This window comes from Protopterus annectens, chromosome 7.part0 (assembly GCF_019279795.1).
Source record: "Protopterus annectens isolate FY-2018-M chromosome 7.part0, PAN1.0, whole genome shotgun sequence".
NCBI lineage: Eukaryota > Metazoa > Chordata > Ceratodontiformes > Protopteridae > Protopterus > Protopterus annectens.
The window spans coordinates 404,708,143-404,730,031 of NC_056739.1; the positions used below are offsets into that span (position 1 = coordinate 404,708,143).

The window sequence follows — 21,889 nt, forward strand, 5'->3', positions numbered from 1 at the left end:
CCATGGTATCCCGCTGTTAGCAGAACAGGAGGTTGGAATGGAGAGGGGGGGGGGTTGAAATAAGTGTGCGTAAAATCATGGACAGAAGTAAGATAGCACACCTAGGGTAAAATCACAAATTGATAGGCCAAAAAAGAGCTATACAGAGGATGAGAGAAATGACTGTTATGCAAGAAGCCCATAATTTCCAGACAAATATGCAAAAAGACTGAAATTAGAGGAAAGAAATACTTCCACAAGAAAACTGTCGGAAGCTTTAAATAAAATTGTGTTCGTTAAGATTTGGACTTTTAAGGTAAAGAAATATATGGGTATGGGAAAGATACAATATGGTGCAATAGTCATGTAAAGGAGAGCCAAATTAATTTCTAAAAAGGCAGGCCGAATATATTCGAAGAGGGATATAGGCAAAGGCTTTCAGATGAGACTTCACAGTACAAAAAATAAGGGCACAAAGAGAACGTAGAACAGAAGCTTGGTAAAGTAGAAGTTGAAAGTTATGGAATACTTGCAAAGTGAAGGATTTAATGTACCAAGTCTAACACCGGTTGTATCGCAGCATGGATGGAGCAATGAGTCCCCAAATTGAGAAGCGGGAGACAGTTAATGTGGACATAGGCAAGAAAATTTATATGGTGCAGTAATTATGGTGAAAGCAATCTATGCAAAGAGCAGCACCGAAATGCAGGCAAAGGCATCCTGACCTGGAAAATTTTACAATACAAAAGTAAAACTGAGTAAGTAGGAAAGATTAGTAATGGATAAACTAAAAAAATAAGATATGGATTACCTGCAAAGTGAAGGATTTAGTGTAGAAAGTCTACTACTGGTCAGGGTAGAGCACTGGGAATGTATTGCATCTCCCGAATTGAGGAGAAACCAGTGGAGCAGGAAACATCTGATCATTTGCCATTTGAAGCCTTCCGTAGGAAACCAGTACAAATGTTTTTAGTTGGAGTTGCACAGCAAACTAATTCTGGTAATTTCAACTACCCTGCCATTACCTGGGCAGACTACTCGTGTACAAACACCTTTGCCCAACTGTTCTTGGAATTCATAAATTCCAATGCCCTGGATCAACTAATCCATAGTCCCACCAGGGGCTCTAATATCCTAGACCTGGCCATTACCAACATGGGAAATCGATGCTCCACACCTATAGTCACTCTCTCATTGGTCAGGTCAGACCATAAGCTAATCACCCTTAACATCCACATCCCACCCCCAGTAAGGAAACCTCCATAAACTACTCCAAAGCCAACTTCATGCTACTCAAATCAGAAGTTTCAAACTTCATGACACCCATGCATACGGGAACTGAAAGTTCGACTGCAGAGTCCTACATTAAGGCACTGTACGAGCATGAATGCATGAATCGTGCCATCCCAAATAGAACCAAGATGCTCTCCTCCAAAAAAAAAAGCCAATCTGGTAGTCCCCTGCCATAAACAAACTTCACAACAAAAGGAAGAAACTGTTGCAGAAAAGAGGAAAATCCCAGGATGCAAAACCAGCCTCGGTAAGAAGCTAAGATCCCTCAAAGTTCTCCAAAGCTAGTTAAAGTAAAATTACCAAAGATTCCAAAGACCACCACAAGGCATTCTAACTGTTAATCTAAATGGCAATGCTCAGATCTGCTCTGAGCTACAACAGAATGGCGTTAAATATACTGATCCCAAAGATATTGCAAATATCCTGGCAGATCAATTCAGTGCCAACTTAACCCCCTAAATGGCCCATCTCAATACTGGAAGATTGCCAAATTCTGGTAATGGCCACACTGATAAATGCAGTCTCCAAAGCTAAGAATACAGTATCCATGGGACCAGATGACATTCTGGGCTGTGTACTACATGAACTACAAAATGAACTGGCACCTTACTTAAGTGTCATGTTAAATCATACCCTCACCTCAGGCTTTGTGCCCACTGAGTGGCACATAGCTACAGTTCTCCCACTTCACAAGGGGGGACCCACCTTGGATCCCAGGAACTATCGCCCCCATCAGTCTGATCTGCAAGGCCATGGAACTTATTATGGAACTTGTAAACAAACACTGGACCCCGCCCAGTTTGGGTTCGTAGGGCCGCTCTTGTCTCCTGAACCTGATTGACTTCGAATCAGTCTCCAGAGCTTAGACGAGGGTAAGGCAGTCCACAGCCTGTCTGAACCTCGCCAAGGCCTTTGACACCATCCCCAACCCTGGAATCCTAGATAAACTTACTAAGCTGGGCATTGATCCCTACATCACTCGATGGGTTGCCAACTGGCTTACTGACAGAACCTACATTATAAAAAGTATCCGACTCCAAATCCAGCTCCAGACAAGTGGAGTACCTCAGGGTTCAGTCCTGGGATCTCTCTTGTTTGGCATCTACTTCTCTGAAGTACAGGCCAACACTAGGGGACTCTGGCTAAGTTTGCAAATGACTGCATACTGGGAGCCATTATTAAATCACTAAATGATGTGGATACTCTACAAAAGGGCATTACAACAGATGCTTGGTGCCAGAGCCATGGGCATAAGCTCAGTGCCTAGAAATGTATAGTTATCCCCTTTGGGGGAAAACGTGTCCCTGTGAATTGCCACATAGGTGGCAGTATAAACGCCAAGTGTGATAAGAGACTTGGACATAAGTAGACAGTTGTGTCTCCTTCAATAACCACATCGCCACAACAGTCAGGAAATCCTGTCACGCCACCACTAAGGGCTTTTCATCAAGAAAAAAGGTCATTGTTCCACTACTCATCCTTCATTAGACCATTATAGAGTGCAACACTCCATTTGGCATGTACCTCTCTACATCTGCAACAACTGGAAAGGCTGCAGAAATACCTTACTAAAAGAATCACAGGCCTAAAGCAGATGCTGTTTGCTAACAAACTTCCAGCTATACTGTCGCACATCTACTCTGAGGCGATCTCTTTTTAACATACAAGGCCATGTCAAACCCAGAGCTGTTGGACATGCTACACTTGAAGAAATCCCAGTCCCTCAGAGCCACATGCTCCAGAGATCTAAACCTTATCACAATAAACAAAACATGCTGACCCAGACACTCCCCAGACTCTGGAATAGACTGCCCACACATGTCAAGCAGAGTGCAGTTTTGGCCCTCTTCAAAAGGAACCTTGATTGGCTGGGAGGAAATTCACCCTGGGGGAACACTTCCATTGCCCTGCTGGACAGGGGTCCAGGGAAGTAAATGGTGTCAGAAGTGGCCAGGGAATTGTTATGGTTAGGCTTGCGTAGGTCCTAGGGCCGATAGCCTAGTACCAACCTATGAACTGACTTGGTGTGTGGCACCAGAAGATGCTCTGGAGCTTTCTATAGAATGCTTGCAAGAGTTGGCAAACTAGTGTAGTGTTTAGAAGAAAGTGATGGAAGAGTTGACACGAAGGTCAATGGAAAAACTACAGGGTCACTAAAACCCAAAGTTACAAATTTGATAAACAAATGAACACAGTAAGACTGTCAGTAGAGATTCATGCAATACACCAGAAGTAGGTTATAATACTTTGTGCAGCTAAATTCTTTCCCTCCTTACACAGGGAGTGAGGAATAAGAGAAATCAAATGTCTTCATGGAAGTATCCAATAAAGCAACTCTGTCCCCGTTAGATTATACGAGAGGGAATGGGTCGGCAGAAAATACTCGTACAGGATCGGAACAGCTTGGGCTCTAGCATGCATTATTGCAAATAAACTAAAGATATCAGCACAGGCAAAAAACCTTAAGTGTGTGGATAACTAAAGGATGGGTACCAAAAACAATTTTCCCAATTAAAAATTTTTGGATCAGGATAAAAGGAATTGAAACACCACCAAAATGATATATTGGAAGAATATCTATGAAGATCCTGTGGAACATAACTGCTGAATCAATAGAAGTAAAAGAATAAAGTTCAAATGTACAGGATGTGAAATGAGATGAAGTAACTGCCAGAGTGACTTGTGTGTGGCTCCTAATTGGAAAAAACCAGGCCTAGATGCAGCACTTAACTTGTGGCTGAAAGGACTAACTTTACATGAGTTAGTCATGAAGAACCAGCTGTATGTGCCCCGAACACACTCCAGCCTGGTTAATAGGAAAACAAATACTCCTACTTGAGTGAACCTGTAAGCTATTCTAAAATGTTTAGACACTTTCCTTCTGATTAAACTAATACACTGGAATTGATGCCAACAGAGTTTTATAGTCACTCTATCATGACAATACAACAAGAGTTCCAGTCATGATGTAGGCCTCCAGGTGCATCTGCAGTTGCCTCTTACTGACTCCTGTAGGCCTCAAATTACTTCATATTTGCATCAATAATTCAATTCCAAAACAATGCTTTGTACAAGGTTTTAAAAGATCTTGAAGCTTGCATAGTGGCAAACTGAACTGCATTAATATTTGATTGTGTAGTGCACTAAAAGATATTAACTTTTTTTTATATAGACATTTTAACATGTCTTGACAACCAAGTAACAACTTGGCCTCGTATGAAACCTCCCAGCTAGATGAATAAAATGCTGCTGACAGTATATGTGCAACTTGATTGCTAAGATGTGTTTAATAGTTTGTAACCTGCTTACAATAAGATACTGTGACTTATAAAATTCAGTTTGAGATCTATAACCTAAAGAATACTACCACTATAAAATAGTTTGTGCTGAGGAGTTTGCCATTTATAAGCAACTCCTATAGTTCCAAAGATGTGAACATTTTATTTTAAATCTGAGGACATAATTTGGTTCTGTGTAAAGGCTTGGGCTCTGCCCATTGGAAGTTTAGCTCCATTGGAGTGAATGAGTTAATGTACAACTCTATGCTGATCAATTACAGTAGTGACTGAAACGGTGGCAAATTACTGTGCAGTTAAGCCATGATTTATTCCGGGGATAAAAATTGAAAGGGGGGGGGGATATTCCAGGGTGACTTACTACTACTTTTTTGTCTTGCCCTTAACCCACTAAGCTTTCTACTTAACAGATTAGGTCATGGTTACAGTTTGGCTCCTAGAAAACGGTGTAAAGACTTCATTTTTGTAGATTTCATCTGAGCAACTGAAGGCACAACTACAAGTGGTCAAAATTTTTCAGATGTCCTAAGAATGTCATTTGGTCCTGATAAATGTGCAGAAAGCAGCCTTTAAAGCAGAAAAGCTGCAGCATCAAGAAAACCCTTGTTTATGACAAGAATGTGATTCAAAAACTTTAGCGAGAGGGGGGGAGATGGGGAAATTCACTTCGGATCATGTCAGTCGCCCTGCTAGACTGCTCCAGGGAAGTAAATATTGTGGGAAGAAATAACCAGTGAATAAAACACTTTAATACTGTTGCGTTGTGGATTGTTGAAACATTATAATGAAGCGACAATCTCTGGAAACATGCACCACAAAAACATTGTAGAAAATGTTGGTTTATATCATATGTGATCGCTCTTTACAGCAGTTCAAAAATAGATGTGTGACTACCAGATATAGTAGTCTGAAAAGGTAAGATTAACATCGGTCATTGAAATTGCTATACCCAGTGGTTAATGTCTTGCATATAGAGATGCAAAGTCTTGAGTTTGCAGGCAGAACGAGGGCAATGTGGTAGACTACCCAGACAGATTGGTGGTAGCAGTGTTGTATCGGTTGTGTTTGGTTATTTCCAATACATGTAACTCCATACAAATTGCAGAAAGAGTAATTGCTGGGCACAATACAGGTGCTACGAAGAGCTAGCATCAGATTGAAACAATACTAATTTCACGAACTTTAAAAGACTTGGGGAAATTTAGAGACTACATTTGGAATTCTGTGTATCTCAAGCTGACAACAGTGCGTTTTCGGGGTTTTGAGTGTATTCAACTAGCAGTGCCTCTTTCCCCAACAAAACGAGTTATTTTTTTCTCTAAAACTAGCTTCAAGGGTTAATCCTTTTTTTCAGTAATAGTCTGCTGTTGCATATTCTAGCCTGGAAGCAAACAGGAAGCAAAGATATCTGGTCTGCTTTGCTTGGTAATCCAGGTAAGTTGTCTTAGACACAAGTACCATCTTTGTCTTTCTATGAGGAGAGCTGTGATATCCCTCCTGGGCCAGGATCAAGGCGCTTCTGTCCTCACCACTGACACAGGTGGGAAACGTTCATTTTGAAAAACAGGTGCATATTTTCAGAAGCAGTCCTCTGTACTAAGTTGTTCTCTGAGCACACAAGGAATGCACACACCAGTCTTGGGACTGGGCTTTCTCTCCAGGCCCCAAATAAAGACTGCCCACTGACAACTATAGAGCCAAGTCCTTAGCCAGATGTTCCAAGTAAAGTCCTCCTCCACTCTCTGAAATCATTGCTCTCTCAATACCTGTCTCACAGATTTGATTCTCACATCCCACCTGGGGAAAGGCTGTTTTACAACTTGCCAGTGCTGCCACCTCCACCCAGACTACAAGGTAGATCTGCCACCAGAGCACCCAAAGCCAGCTACTTTTAAGGGTCTTACCAGCATACCCAATTTGTAATACTTACACAAATTGTAGTGTGTAACCAAGCGCAAAGACTTTCAGGAATGTGGAGCCACAGTGACCTATGGCAGTACTCTGAAAACATTAAATATTTTCTAAAAGACCAGCCACAATGAAAGGTTTAGATGTACGTAATAAAGTACTGTATTTACATTAAACACTACAGTCACTGGAAATATAAAATAAACTCTATAGATACATTTAGCTAATCTCCTGATATTTTTCCTAACTGAATAATTGCTGTTCTGTAGTTGACTAAAGCAAGACAAGATTACTGTGGATGCGAGTCTGTCAGGTCCAAAATGTCCACCTTGCAGCTCACTAGTATTCAAATACAATTTCAGTGCTATAGTGACAACATCTGGTCACCTGACTGGTTTCCACTCTATCCTCTCAAACGAGCCATTCTCTGGCACCCCAGGGTAGCAATTAGTTCACCACTGAGGACAACAGAGCAGGATCCCAGCCACATTGAGTCTTTGACTGCCCTCAGATCTGTGACAGTTGTTGGGGCCTAAACCCAAATCTTAACTTCCAGCTAATTTTTCTTGTTAGCTGAGATTAACCTTTTTTTTTCCTCCAGTATTCTGTATTTCAACAGTTAAGTAGTCTGACGTGTCTGTTTTCTGTCCAGCAGGAACCACTTACATTTTTAGCATAAGTATCTACAAATCCGTTTGATAATCAAATGACATAACTATTTACAAAACCCAGTTAACTCTGCTGGCATATGTTGTATATGCACAACCCTACTCCCCCTAGCACTACCTCACATTAGTTTCGGAGATTTGTTTAATGTAGGTATGCCCATTTGCCAATATCTCCATTAGTAAGTAAAATCCAGTACTACAGCTGGTTGTGCTGCTCTCTGCCAACCTGAAGGTTAGCAAAGTTGAGACTCCCCATGGTCGTCCACATAGTTGGCAAGCACATCAGTATCGTTCCTTCTAGCCGCTAGAACGTAGCATTATCTTGTAACAAGACAGTTAATGCTGTGCAGAAATTTAGACTTATCCACAAATTTCTACTGCTTTACACTTGACAGTAAAGGCATAATGCACACTAATGGAAATCTGCAAACAACTTTTCAGTTTAGGCACACTTTTTTTTTTTTTTTTTTTTTTTTTTCCTTTTTAATCTGTTTTTCAGTGCACTGCACAATCTCTTAAACCTCACTCCTCTTGAACATTATTCTCCATGTATTCCCACTTTCCATTTTCTAAAGATCCTTCAAGTTTATTTCTTTACAGTATTCCATACTTCAAATAGCCTGCTTAAATTATTTTGATTTCTGTTTTAGTATTTTGGCAGCCAACTTTATTGGGTCTTTGACCTGTTCTGCATTAGGGAAATACTTGGCAGCTGGGTGCAGCAGTTTGAATCTGACACCTGTCTGTCAGCATTCCCTGATTATTGGGCTACATTTTTTCTGCCTAGTGTACAGTGAATGATTCTATCTTCCAATATTTAGTACTTCATTTTTGTCGGTGTCAACTTTCTGCTGGAATGGTTGCTTATTTGTACTAGTTTGTTCCTACCTATGTTGCTGGTACAGCAGAAAATCCGACTTTTTTTTTTTTTTTTATATATATACTGTTCTTGAAGCCTTGTACTCTGCCAGCCTTTTCATTGCAACCTGTTTTTTTCCAGTTTTGAATAGCTAAATATTTTTTCTAGCCTTTTGACTTGATAAATTCTTATTCAATTAATCCACCATATAGTAAATTTTCTTTTTTTTTCCCCTTTTAATTACTGGGAGCCATCTCTTGTACCAGAGCTGAAGCTCAACTGTTTTTTTGCTGAACAGCTGCAGGGTTTTCCCAGCCAGTGTGGTCTTTATTTTGACATCCAGCAGTGTACTTGGTAGTCAGTAACTAAAATTTACCCAGATACAATTTGATTGCCTGCCCACACACACCTGAAATTAAGCTGTTTCAGTGTGCAGCCATATTGCAAGTTCCTTATTTACACTTTAACAGGGCTATCCCTACTAAGCCAGTGGTCCCTTTCGGAGGAGGTAATTTGGGGTCGGGGCACTGGAACTCTTCAGGAAGTGCTGTGAGCTTTTTATGCCCATTAAGCTACTATTCTGTGGCATTGTTTTTTTCATTCTAAGGTTGGCACCCCTCTCCCCATGCTGCAGTGACAGTATTGGAAAATTAATCCAGCTGCATGGCACGGGAATAAACTTTTTTTGTGCTGGAGGCAACTATCTCAAGTTACATTACTGAGACTTGATTAAGTTATGGCTAAGACTGTTCCTGTATCATGCAGATATCTGTATACATGCATTTGGTCAGCCGGAAAATGTTCAGCAGTATGGTGACTGCATAATTGCAAATGCAAGTATGTCAAACCACAAAACATCCCCCCTTTTATGTCCCATGGTTGCACTTGTTTAGGTGGTAGAGAGGTCTGAAATGTCCTATCCAAAGTTTTGACATCTGGAGCTTCGACATATAGGTTTGTGCATGTAAACCCAGATATCTTCTGTAAAGTTATTCAATTCCTGCAAAAGCAAGATTTGATTTGTCATTTCTGTAGGGGTAATACAACCTTGTTAGGGAGTGTGCATATAATAAAGGCATCTTTCCAAAGCAATATGGCATCCAGTTTTCACACAATCCACATTTGGTATATAACATTTGTGACTTGGGTTGTTGTATGTGATTTAGCTTCTGGTTCTTTATAGTCTAATGACATGTCCACTAACGTTTGTGCTTACAGTATCAGCAGAATACAGAAGTTTTAAAGTCCTCAGCAGTTTTTCTTTACGTGGCTATTGTAAGAGTTCAGCTGTATTTTGCCCCCCCTTTTTGTCCTAGTCTTTCCAATGGACTTTTTTGGAGACTACCTCTACTACCTTGTTGCAGCACCTATAATGGCTTCACTTCACTGCCACAGGCCAAGACTGTGGTCACAGCCAGGATAACTTTCCAGGGGTTGTATATGAGCTGGAGAAGTGCTACAGGTGGACAGGGACATGCTAGAACTCAGCTCTGACGCCCTCCTCTCAACTCTGATCTAGAGCCAACAGGAGGGGGCCCATCCCAGTGGCAACGAGGGTATGTGTAGCTCTTAAGGTACTAGCTTACAGGTACTTTCCAAAGACCAGCTGGGGATGTGATGGGGGGGGAGGGGTCTCAGGCATAAACATCCAGGGTACTGCAATTCCTAGATGCTTTGCTACCACATGCCAGTAAGCACATTTATTTTCCTCACACCCCTGAGGGAAGGGCCAGCAGTATGCAACACATCTGTGTAGCACACTACCCTGAGGTACTGGGTGCCATAGATTGCACTCGTGTACACATCAAGGCACATAGTGAGGAGGGTAGAATCCACGTCAACTGAAAAGGGTATTGCTCAAACTGCCAAGTTGTATGCATTCCCCAGGGCTTTGTCATGAATGTGTGGGCAGCCCTGGCAGTTACTTCCATATATGGCACGCTTAACAGCTGTACCAGATGTTTGCTAGGGGGGACATCTCACATGGCCATTTACTGGGGGATGCTGGCTACAGTGAAACCATGGATGATACCAATCAGAAATGTGCACATACCCACAGAAGAACATAATGAGGCACAAGCTAGGAACATCAGTGTGTTTGGGCTGCTGAAGTCATGGTTCTGGTGCCTTGATATATCTGGTGGATCCCTGCAGTACTCTCCAGCCACATGTGCACAGATGTTGACAGTGTGCCATGCTACACAATGGAAACAGGAGCAGCAAAGGGAAGGGATACACAGCCCCCCCCACCAGTACCTAGGTCCCCACAGCCATGCCCACAGGGGGACTCCGAGGAGGAAATCCCTAAGGATGACCTTGTAGGATGTAGGTGTGCCCAATATGCCCTGGTGTTGGCCAAGAGAATGCATAGCAAAGGCACTGACATCTTGCTTTTACATAAAGTAAAAATGCCAGGCAACCCAGACAAACCTGTACCTAACCACGTATGCGCTGTGTGTATCAGTCCACCCTGAGCTATAGATTTACGTTTGGGTTATCTGCTTGCAGTAGCCCTCAGTCAGCCTGATTAACAAAGTCTTGGGTCCTATGTCTGTCGCTATCTGTTTCGTCAGGGGTATAAAAAATGCAGCCGATGTCATTACATCATACTTTCTTGCGGTGCCCAAAGCAGAAGCAGTTTGCAAGTGCCAGTCGGCCGACTTGAGTTTCAGAGCCTACACTTTCAACTAAAAGCCAAGTACCCCATTGGGGAAACTTTCTTGCTCTAAACTGATGTCCGTAAAAGTAAATAATTGCATTTCTTGTGGAAAGCAAATGCCTCATTTTTATTTGTACTGTATTCCTTGCCTAGGTCCTGACCACTACATACCTAACTGTCAGTTTGTGGCTTAAGGCACAAAACAATCTGTAGTCTGTACATCTGCATTTCTAAATTTTTTGGTGCTCTGTTCAATTATCCTGATAAGTCTTCGGTAAGCCATCAGACTGCCGACGTTCTGAAAAAAACAGATAAAGACAGAGGCCTCCCATTTCGCCAGTACTTTGAGATGCTTTTGCAACCCCTGATGCTACTTCAGATTTGCAGGCCTCTGAGACCTATTCGGAGTCTGGTATGCCGTGAGATGCTTCAACTGTGAAACCCATGGATGTCTCTACCTTGGATGGGTCTGGAGCTGCTGTGCAGGCACCAGCTTCTGAGGGTGTAGTCAGGCCTACTGACTTGCATATTAAACCGGTGCCATCTTCAAGGCCTAAAACTCAAACCATGCCTAGAAAATTGATGCCCAGACTGCATGGTCAGGCCTCTGCCTAAAGAAAAAATGGCTGAAGACCTTATTACTTTAATCAGGAGAAGCCAACCTTCCCTCTCTAAGACCTAGGACTGAGTTTGCTTATTTCTGACCAGGACTCTGAAATTTGTTTCCTCTGATCAAGATTTACCCTTATCTACTTATGAGGATTCTGATGCGGAGGACTCTATTCCCTTTGCTTTCCCCCCAGAGGATTTATTTTGGTGAGTCCTTGCATACTCAGGGAGCTTTTCATTGGGAAAGTCAGGATTTCTCTGATTCTAAAGAGGCTTGGGGATTTCTTACGCCTGCCCCAGCACAGGCCTATAGCTATACCTCCTGCACTGAACATTAATGCCTTTTCAGAATCTAGCATGGCCCCTGACTCTCTACCTCCTACTTCCAGAAAACCTGATGGATATTACAGGGTTCCAGACTCTCTCTGGTTTCTTTTCAAAACTCCTACTGCGGTTCCTGAAACCATTTTACAGGGACCCAAGACCATTAAAGCTACTACTGCCAAAAATCTCTACCCCTCTGGAGACTCCAGGGTGCTGGATAGATGGGGTAAGAAGGTATACACTTCTGCAACTTTGGCCATTAGGGCCTTGAGTTGCCAGTTTCATATAAAGTATCAGCTGCATATTATTGGATTGCTTAAACAGAAAATGATTCCTGATTGTGCTGAAAATAAGGATTTACAGGATTTTATGCATTCTGCTGAGCAAGTTGGTAAACATACATTGCAATGCAGTTTTGATTAACTGTAGGCATTTTGCAGGGCTGTGGTAACTGGGTCTCTACTTGGAAGGCATGCTTGGCTTAAGGAGCAATCCTTGCCAGATTGTTAAAGTGAAATTACTGGATGCTCCTTTAAATCAGGGCCACCTGTTTGGCAGCAAGGCAGAAGTTCTTAAAAAGATAAAGGAAAAAAAGCTAAATCTATGCAAACTTTTTACAAGTACAGCTGCCAAGATTTAGTAGGCATTGGCCTTCTAAGAATTGGTCCTTTCCTGCCTCTTCTGGACCTTCAGTCCAAACCCAGATCCAGCAGGGCACCCACACTTCAGTCCCAGGGGATGCACAGGAATAAGCAGTGGGGGGCCTTCACTTCCAAATTTGGGAGTAGTAACCCCCCCCATGGTAAACTCTGACTTTTTAAAAAAGCACTTCTCAACTGACTGCCCCCCTACAGAGATTTCACTTCCACACGTCAACAGCTCCAAGCGGTTGTCCGGATCTACCTCCAAAGCAGTGGGCAGAGGCCCAAAAGCAAGCAAGTACTCTCTCAAGCATAGGGGCTATTCAATTGGTACCAGAAGAGAGAAAGGGGCAAGGTTTCTACTCTAGGTTTTTCCTGGTGCCCAGAAAAAACAATTCATGGTGTCCTATCCTGGACCTGCCTACTGTAAATGCCTTTTTTGGTGATTCCAAAATTCAAGATGCTGACTTCACCAGTTGCTTCCTATGCTAAGCAAAGCTGTCTGGTTGGCAGCACTAAATTTAAAGGAAGCATACCTACACATCCCAATCAGGGAATCTTGCAGAAGATACCTACGTTTCAAAGCAGGCTGCATGCGCCATCAGTTCTCTGCATTGCCCTTTGTGAATACTCTGCGCAGAGTATTCACAAAGTGCCTAGCTCCAGTCATTGCATTTTGCAGGCAAAAAAATATTCAAATATACCAATACCTGGACGATTCTCATTCAGGCAGAAAATCAGGATATACTTTTGAATCTGGCTTTTGTACAGAGGATGCTAACTTGTCTGAGGTACATCATAAATGAAAACACACCTGGTACCCTGTCAACAAATTATATTCCTGGGAGCAAGCTTGAATGCAACTTCCCAGATTTGTTTCCTCACGCCAGAGAAACATTCACTTGACAACCTACTTCAAACAAGTGGTCACAAAAACCCTGCTATCTGCAAGGCAAATGCTACAAGCCTTGGGGTTCATGGCCTCCTGCATTCTTCTAATCCCATATGCAAGACTGCATATGAGGAAACTATAATGGTATCAACATTCTCAGGAGCTAGAAGCAGTGATTGCTGTCATATCTTGCCTATGCCTAGAGCTCCTATGGTGGGCAGAGGCCTGTCACCAAAACAAGGGACTACCATTCACACTACACCCTGCTGCCCAAACCCTAACAGATTCCTCAGACTATGCATGGGGGGGGGGGGTGTGCACCTGGCAGGGAAGTGCATTCAGGGCAAATGGAACCCAATTCAAATGCACCTTCACATCAGTCCTAAATGTTAGCTGTACAAAATGCTCTGAGCCTTCAAGGACCACATTCTTCCAAGTCAATTAATGGTAGACTGACCACACCACTGTTTGTGGTACATAAGCAGGGGGGTACACATTCTTACCCCCTCTGCAGACTAGCCATGGCATTGTGGAACACTGCCTTGAGCTGCCAAGTACATCTACAAGCTCAATTCCTGCCAGGAAAACTAAATACACTGGGCGATGGTCTAAGCAGAACCCTCATGGACCCACACGAGTGGAAATTGGAACCAGGGATTTTCAACATGTTGACAAGCAAATGGGGGAGCCCAGATATAGACATGTTTGCCTCCCCCCAGAACTATCAGTTGGAAAAATTTGTGCAAGGACTCCACAGACAAGCTTGGAAAGTGGATGCTGTGTCCTTCAGCTGGAAAAACCTATCCATTTATGCCTTTCCTCCTCTGCTCTCAAAAGTAGTACTAAAGATCAAACAAGACAAACCAAGGATGATTTTGATTGCACTAGCCTGGCCAATGCAACACTGGTACCCCCACCTGCACAATGTCACTGTTGGCCCCATGGTACCTGCCTCAGACTCCTATCCTGCTGTCTCAGCAGGAGAACCAGTTTCTGCGCACTCTGCTTCAAACACTGAACCTAGTAGCCTGGCTAATTACCTAAGCTCTCCTTTACCATCCCTCGGTAAACCAGTGATGGATGTGATTTTAGAGGCAAGGAGGCCTAGTACTAGAAAATCTTATGCTGAAAAATGGAAAAGATTATTTGCCTGGAACCAATCTCAAGGGATGAGCACAGCAGTGCCCAATTTACCTCAGATTTTACAATACTTAACTGAGATGCTTCACAAGGGCCTGTCTTTTTCCTCAAAAATTCATGCCTCTGCCATTTCAGCTCATAACACTGAACCTCCCCTCTTCTCTCTTCCACTACTCAAGCAGTTCCTCAGAGGGGCCAAATTTAAGACCACCCAGGAGAGCTCCAACTCCAGCCTGGGACCTTTTCTTTGTATTGGAGAAACTCACCCTTCCTTTCGAGCCAGCTGCTACTGGAGATTTAAAATTCCTTTCTTGTAAAACGGCTTCCCTTTTAGCCATCACTTCAGCCAGTAGGGTATCTGAATTAAGGCCCTTAAGGCAGTGGAGCCTTTCATCATCTTTCATGTGGATAGGGTGTCCTATCCACTCATGCCAAATGTGGTTTCCAGTGTGGCCCTTAATCAGGCCATTCATTTGCCTACCACCTTTCCTAATCCACAGAATAAAGGGGAATGGATACTGCACTCGGATGTGCACAGACAACTTTGATCCTACTTGGGCAGGTCTAAACTTCAAAGGAAATCTGAACAATTGCTGGTGGCATTTGCTGCAGGAACAGAGGGGAAGGATATTTCAAAGCGAACCATCTCCAAATGGATAGGTCATTGCATTCATTTTTGCTAGAAGCACCATGAAAAACCTATCCCACAGGGGATCGGATCCCACTCCACCAGGGCTGCATCTACTTCTACAGTCTTTCTCAGAGGCGTACCTACCAGGGATATCCTAGAAGCTGCTACTTGGAGTTCTGTACATTCACCAAACATTACCATTTGCCAATTTTCTTTAAATCCAGAACTGGCTTTGCCACTGCAGTTTTGTAGGGCCTTATAGCTGGTCTTAATACTATCTAAATTTCTCCTCCCATCCTTAGCTTTGGGAATCTACCCAAATGTAATGACTGCAGCAGTGAAACTAAGAACATAGTAAAATTGTGTACACTTGCCATAAATGTGGATGTTAGAGTGTATTCACTGTTGCAGTCCTGGTTACCCTCCCTCCAGCCCCCTGACTTCATTTGGCTTTACCTCTTCTCTCCTTTTCAATGCTTAAGCTTTCTGGTGTATTTGTTTTGAGGTATTAGGGTGGCCACAGTGCAGCGGTTAGCGTTGTCACCTCACAGCAAGAGGTTCCCTGATTTGATCCTCTGGGGTGCCTTCTGTGCAGAGTCTGCATGTTCTCCCTGTGGTCACGTGGGTTTTTTCTGGGTGCTCCCGTTTCCTCCCATATCCCAAAGACATGCTGTAGGTGGATTGGACACCCTAAATTGCCCCTAGGTGTGAGTGCATATTTGCCTTCTGTGGAAGGTTGGGTGCCGGGCTGGCAACTGACACAGTAAAAATCCACTACCAATCATGAGCAGACGTGATCCGCTGTGGCTACCCCTAACTGGGAAAAGCCAAAAGAACCACCTTGTATATTTAGATTTAATTGCTTCCCATTAGGGGGGCACCTGACATCTGGGGCAAGAAAAACTAATGTAATGTTGGCTGCATGATGTTCATCGTGCATACAGCTGCAGTCACAACAGATGGGTTATCCTGCTGTCAGGCGGGTCCTCGGTTGGCCGAATTCCAGAGTCTAGGTCCGGTGTCTGTTGTCGTCGCTTCTTCCCTGACGTCAGTGCGGCAGGGGAATAAAAGAACCAGCCGATGCCATCTTCCGTCTTTCTTGCCGTGTGGTGCCCGAAGCAGCAGTTCGCAAGTGCCGGTCGGCCAGCTCCTGAGATTTACGAAAATATTTCAGCCGAAGTCTTCTTGAAAGCTAAGTACCCTGTTGGGGAAACTTTTCTTGCCTCAGACCGATGTCAGACCATGTTAATAATTGCATTTCATGTGGGAAGCAAATACCGCATAAAGATTTCCATTCTTTCTGTATTCCTTGCTTAGGCCCAGACCACAACGTCTCGGCCTGCCGTTTTTGTGCTAGATTCAACAAACGCACTATTAAGTGTCGGGCAGAGTTCACCCAACACTTTTGGTAAATTTAATTACATTATGTCGTCGTATACACAGACTCCAGTTTTGAGTAAAAGACGCAAAGATAAGGACCGACATACAAGGTCCGCGACTTCTACCGACACCACGCTAAAGCTGACTACCAGTGCTCCGGTTCTCAGCGAGGCGCCTACGCAGCCCCTGACTACCGATGACTCTTCTTTAGCAGCGTCTTCTGTGCCTGAGGTCGCAGGCTTCTTGGCCCCCCATTCTGACTACAGATACTGACGCCACTCTTGGCGGGGAAACTCAGAGTTTAGACGGGCCTGCCACTTCTCAAGGTGTCTTCAGGCCTTCCTCCTTTTCCATTAAGGCTTTCACAAAATCTAAAGCAGCCATGAAAACTAAAAGAGAAGGCCCACAGAGCCCCTCTCAAGGCCCCATGCCTAAAAAACAGATGCTCAAAATGGCTGAGGATTTGATTACTCTTATCAGGGGTTCTCAACCCCCCTCGGACAAAGCCAGCTAGCAGAACGTAATTGCTGAAGAGCACTTGTGTCCTGGTGGGAGACTAGATATTTAAAGATCCGTTGATGTAGTGAGTAAAGCTTCCTCTAAAAGATCGCATTGGGCCCATTCAAGTTTAATTTGAACTGTGGGTGCTTGTTTATGCACAATAACTGTGGTATTGTACCTGTAATTTTGAGACGCTAGTTTCTTGGCTTTTTGAGGTTTTTTCTCTCTCCAAATTAATGTGCTTATGCTTGTACTATCATTTGTGTTCAGTTAATGTCTAATGGTTCTGTAAGAGGAGTTTGCATCCTTATCAAAATATTCACATGTAATTTTACTTGTGCTTGTGAAATTACTGGGTCAATAAACTAGTTTGCATCCTTATCAAAATATTCACATGTAATTTTACTTGTGCTTGTGAAATTACTGGGTCAATAAACTGAATAACCCCCCCCCCCCCAGTATATCAGAACAGTGAGAATGTCTCTCATAAAGGAGTATACTGTCTGCTCAGTAAAAAAAAAAAAAAAAAATTGGGGTGCATGATTTTTCTACAAATGTACCGCTGTCCCCCTGACAGCAAATGTCTGCTTCGGTCTACATCTGAAAACAAATAGGCTTCAGAATTACCAGAAAGCTACATATTCACTCATGTTTTTTTTTTTTTCCTCCTCTGCAGAGGTCAAGAATCCAGGTCTGGCTGTATGAACAAGTGAACATGAGGATAGAAGGCTGCATTATTGTAAGTAATATCCCCACATTCAGGTTCTTGGTCCTAACTTTACTCGTTTTTATCCTTTTACTGCCATTCTGCTTTCAGACAAGGATTAGTCATACTTTTAAAGACATTCTTCACCTGGATAGGGAGACTTAATTATAGGTGTGACTGCATGCATATATGGCAAGGAAAAAACTGGCAACCTACTTAAAGTTCTTTGTCTATCTCAACTAATGGTGGTCTGTAGGGTCACGGAGCCCACTATGCCTAGAGTAAAATTGGACAGACTGCAAGCTGATGTGAAGAAAAAAGGGGGGTGCAGCAGGAGTAGGTAGCACAAGTTTGCCACTTCAGCTAACAATGACGCACCCTTTGCATTAAGCAGAGTTCTATGTCAAGCTAAGAATTAATTTGAAGTGCACCTTGTATAAGAGCCCACACTGAGGTCCTTGGTGCAGCTTTCCAGAATGCTATGGTGATGTTGAGGATTCCCATCTGAGGTGCACAGATTCTACATACTGTTTTAATATCCAACTGTTTCAGTTCCATTATGGAAGTTGTGGAGCATGTTGCCATAACTTTGTCCATTAGGCAACTTTGCCTTTGTAAGATGACAAATTAGTAAAGCCTTGAAGCATTCACTTTGTTTTGCTTATGGCTGCTTAGTCTGTGGCAGTTGGCTAAACTGCTGTGATATTCCCAGGGTAGACAAAGCATTCTGTTTGACTTGTCTGTCTCTAATATCACACATCCTGTGACAAAAAGCAGTTTTTTAGTTTGTACCTTGTTAGTAGTAATACAGACAGGAATGGGGCTAGTTGTACCTTGGCATTTATGTCTTGGGGAGAGGAAAGTTGTCATTCGTTTAAACTCCTAAGCCCCTCATTTTGGTTGGGGGGGGGTCAGTATTCAGTTTGTTGCAGATCTTGCTAAAACTTGTCCTAGACCCGTAAATCTGACCAGCCTGTTGTGCAAACCATGGAAAAATGTATCGTGGAACAAATCAATCGTGATACAAGGAACCTGCAAACTGGACCAGTTTGATTTCAAGGGCAGATCAGCTTATTCAGCTTGGTGGGCTTTATTTCAAAAGGTCATCAAAGGAGTGGATAAAAGCAAGTACATGCCACATGCCTCTACTTTCCAAAGTCACCAGTGGAGTCCTGCTGGGTACCCCCCTGTTTGGCATCTAAAGTAAAAGCCAATACCAGACTACTGTAGCTAAGATTTGTCCCAATAACTGGTGCTGTAATGAACTGAAACTAAATGCCAAAAACAAAATTATTTCATCCTTTGGGAAAGTACTACCCCATGGGTGTATTGTCAATATGGAACTAAGAGTTGACCCAGTTCACTGTACATATTTATCAAGGGTATCCAAACTTCCCAGATTTGGGATGCATGGCCAGGCTTAAAAAGGGCCTTGCGGACATTAGCTTGGTTAATGCCTATGAAACCTGTGGACAGTGACTTGACATGTGTCCTCTTGTAAAAGAGTCCTTATTGCACAGCTTATAAACAGCGTGTCTTAACTCTGGATGTCATTGCTCCACTCGGGCTTGTCTGTCAAGCCACATGCAACAGTTGGAACGCCCACAGCTTACTAAAATGGTGCAAGGCCTAAACATGTTTGTACTGATAGCCCTGTCTCCTGTATCCCCAGATTGTTAAAAGGTGACCTAGGTCTGGAATGCATCGTATCCTGACAGAACAGTTTGGAGGGACAGATGTATCTTGCAGAGGGTACCCACTGCTCTTGAACTAACTTGGATATGGGGATGGAGAAACAATTGCCACCAGAGCTGACCCCTGTACTAGAGGCATCTGCATGTGTTTTCTCATGCATGGGTCCACTTAAATTATCTGTGGGATTAGTTATTCTCATTGCACATTATGTATAAACCATATGATGGGTATGACTGAGCTCTAACCAAATGTGGTGGGTTAATTGGAGCACGAAAAGGGAAACTGAGGCTTAAAATGGCCTGCAAGGGCAGCTAGCCTAGAACTTGTCACTGAACCTATAAGAATTTGGCTTTGTGAAGTCATGCCAATATCCAAATTAATTGGAATACCTTTTTGATTCCTTTTGGTATCATTGTCACTTAGGGTAAGCTTTATGCTAGAGAGGGCATCCATTGATCTTTTGGTTATCCCTTTTTTCTATCTAGGGATTTGATGAATACATGAACTTGGTTTTGGATGATGCTGAAGAAATCCACATGAAATCAAAAGCAAGAAAGCCCCTGGGTAAGACTTTGTTTCGTCAAGTCTAAATTTAACAACCAAACCTTGTGTTTAAGATGAGGGATTGATTAATGTAGGCCTATTTTGGTTGCATAAGCCTATACTGTCGGAAGCAAATTTTTTTGGTGGGGGGGGGGTACATGTTTGTGTTACTGTTGTGAACTAGCTGCTGCTGAACTTGTTTTAGTACCTTAGTTATTTTGGGGGGGGGGTGTGCCTAGCGTGCAAACTTCAGTTTTTAAGTGTTGGTTTTGGTTGACAGTATTGATGCACTTGGGACTGTAGCTTGACTAATCATTGTGTGAATGCTGGTGAGGCAGCATGAGTGGTACCCAGGTAAATGTGTACACATTAATTTAGGAAATGAGGGAGACTGGTATTAAAATAAAAGCTTTTTCTCTCCAAGTTGGAGAATGTGTAATAAAGATTTTTTTTTTTCCTTCCCTGTCAGGTCGTATTATGCTGAAGGGTGACAACATCACGTTACTACAGAGTGTTTCAGGATAGAACTTAACCCAGATGACATTTGGTCATTTTATATACATGTTTCTTTGATTGTAATTTGTTTAGAATTTTTATAAATGTTTTGTGAAATGCCTTACAGAAACTTCCTGTTCTCCAAGTTGAGTTGACCAAGGTTTTCTACAGTATAGAAACTTCCGAAGAGTACTGTACTATACGTTCCCTTCTCCAAGCTGAAATCTACTATTTCATTTTGTATTTAAGTGGTTCACTTTCTAACTGTAGCATGTGTTGGGTTTGACGCAGAATAAATGTGAAGCTTTCTGTAACTACATTTGCAAGTCTAAATTCCTTGGGCTGCTAGTTTGCAAATTCAGTTCTGTAGTCAATTGGTGCAAGACAATTTATTGCAAAAATTGTTCAGATGTACATTTTTTGATATGTTGTACATAGTACAGAATGCCAGGTGCTGACTTGATATCTTAGCACAGACTTGATGAATAGCTTAACTTTAACCACATCTGTCCAGCAACAAGTTGAGTTACAGTATGGCCATGTGAATGCAGCCCTGTAAATGTACTTGTAGTTCAGTCTGAACTACAAAAGCTCGCAATCCTCGTAAAAGCAGACGCAGCTATAAAAGTATCCCCACAAAATGGCAGTAAATCTGTCAGTTTAATGTGATTAGTGCACATGCTTCATATTCCTTTGTCCATGGTATCCCGCTGTTAGCAGAACAGGAGGTTGGAATGGAGAGGGGGGGGTTGAAATAAGTGTGCGTAAAATCATGGACAGAAGTAGATTAAGATAGCACACCCAGGGTAAAATCACAAATTGATAGGCCAAAAAAGAGCTATACAGAGGATGAGAGAAATGACTTATGCAAGAAGCCCATAATTTCCAGACAAATATGCAAAAAGACTGAAATTAGAGGAAAGAAATACTTCCACAAGAAAACTGTCGGAAGCTTTAAATAAAATTGTGTTCGTTAACAGATTTAGACTTTTAAGGTATAAAACAAATATGGGTATGGGAAAGATACAATATGGTGCAATAGTCATGTAAAGGAGAGCCAAATTAATAATTTCTAAAATGGCAGGCCGAATATATTCTAAGAGGGATGTAGGCAAAGGCTTTCAGATGAGACTTCACAGTACAAAAAATAAGGGCACAAAGAGAACGTAGAACAGAAGCTTGGTAAAGTAGAAGTTGAAAGTTATGGAATACTTGCAAAGTGAAGGATTTAATGTACCAAGTCTAACACCGGTTATATCGCAGCATAGATGGAGCAATGAGTCCCCAAATTGAGAAGCTGGAGACAGTTGAAATGTGGACATAGGCAAAAAAATTTATATGGTGCAATAATTATGGTGAAAGCAATCGATACAAAGAGCAGCACCGAAATGCAGGCAAAGGCATCCTGACCTGGAAAATTTAACAACACAAGTAAAACTGAGTAAGTAGGAAAGATTAGTAATGGATAAACTAAAAAAAGCTATGGATTACCTGCAAAGTGAAGGATTTAGTGTAGAAAGTCTACTTCTGGTCAGGGTAGAGCACTGGGAATGTATTGCATCTCCCGAATTGAGGAGAAACCAGTGGAGCAGGAAACATCTGATCATTTGCCATTTGAAGCCTTCCGTAGGAAACCAGTACAAATGTTTAGTTGGGAGTTGCACAGCAAA

The 21,889-nt window shown here is 42.5% G+C and overlaps 1 protein-coding gene across 1 annotated transcript; it reads left to right on the forward strand.

Annotated features, from left to right (window-relative positions):
* Positions 1 to 849: 849 nt before the first annotated feature.
* LOC122805963 (small nuclear ribonucleoprotein E-like) lies at positions 850 to 20,538 on the forward strand. The gene is made up of 4 exons (XM_044076204.1): positions 850 to 979; positions 17,395 to 17,519; positions 19,667 to 19,745; positions 20,194 to 20,538. The coding sequence occupies exons 1-4, from the start codon at positions 850 to 852 to the stop codon at positions 20,247 to 20,249; spliced, it is 390 nt and encodes a 129-aa protein (XP_043932139.1). The 3' UTR covers positions 20,250 to 20,538.
* Positions 20,539 to 21,889: the final 1,351 nt, after the last annotated feature.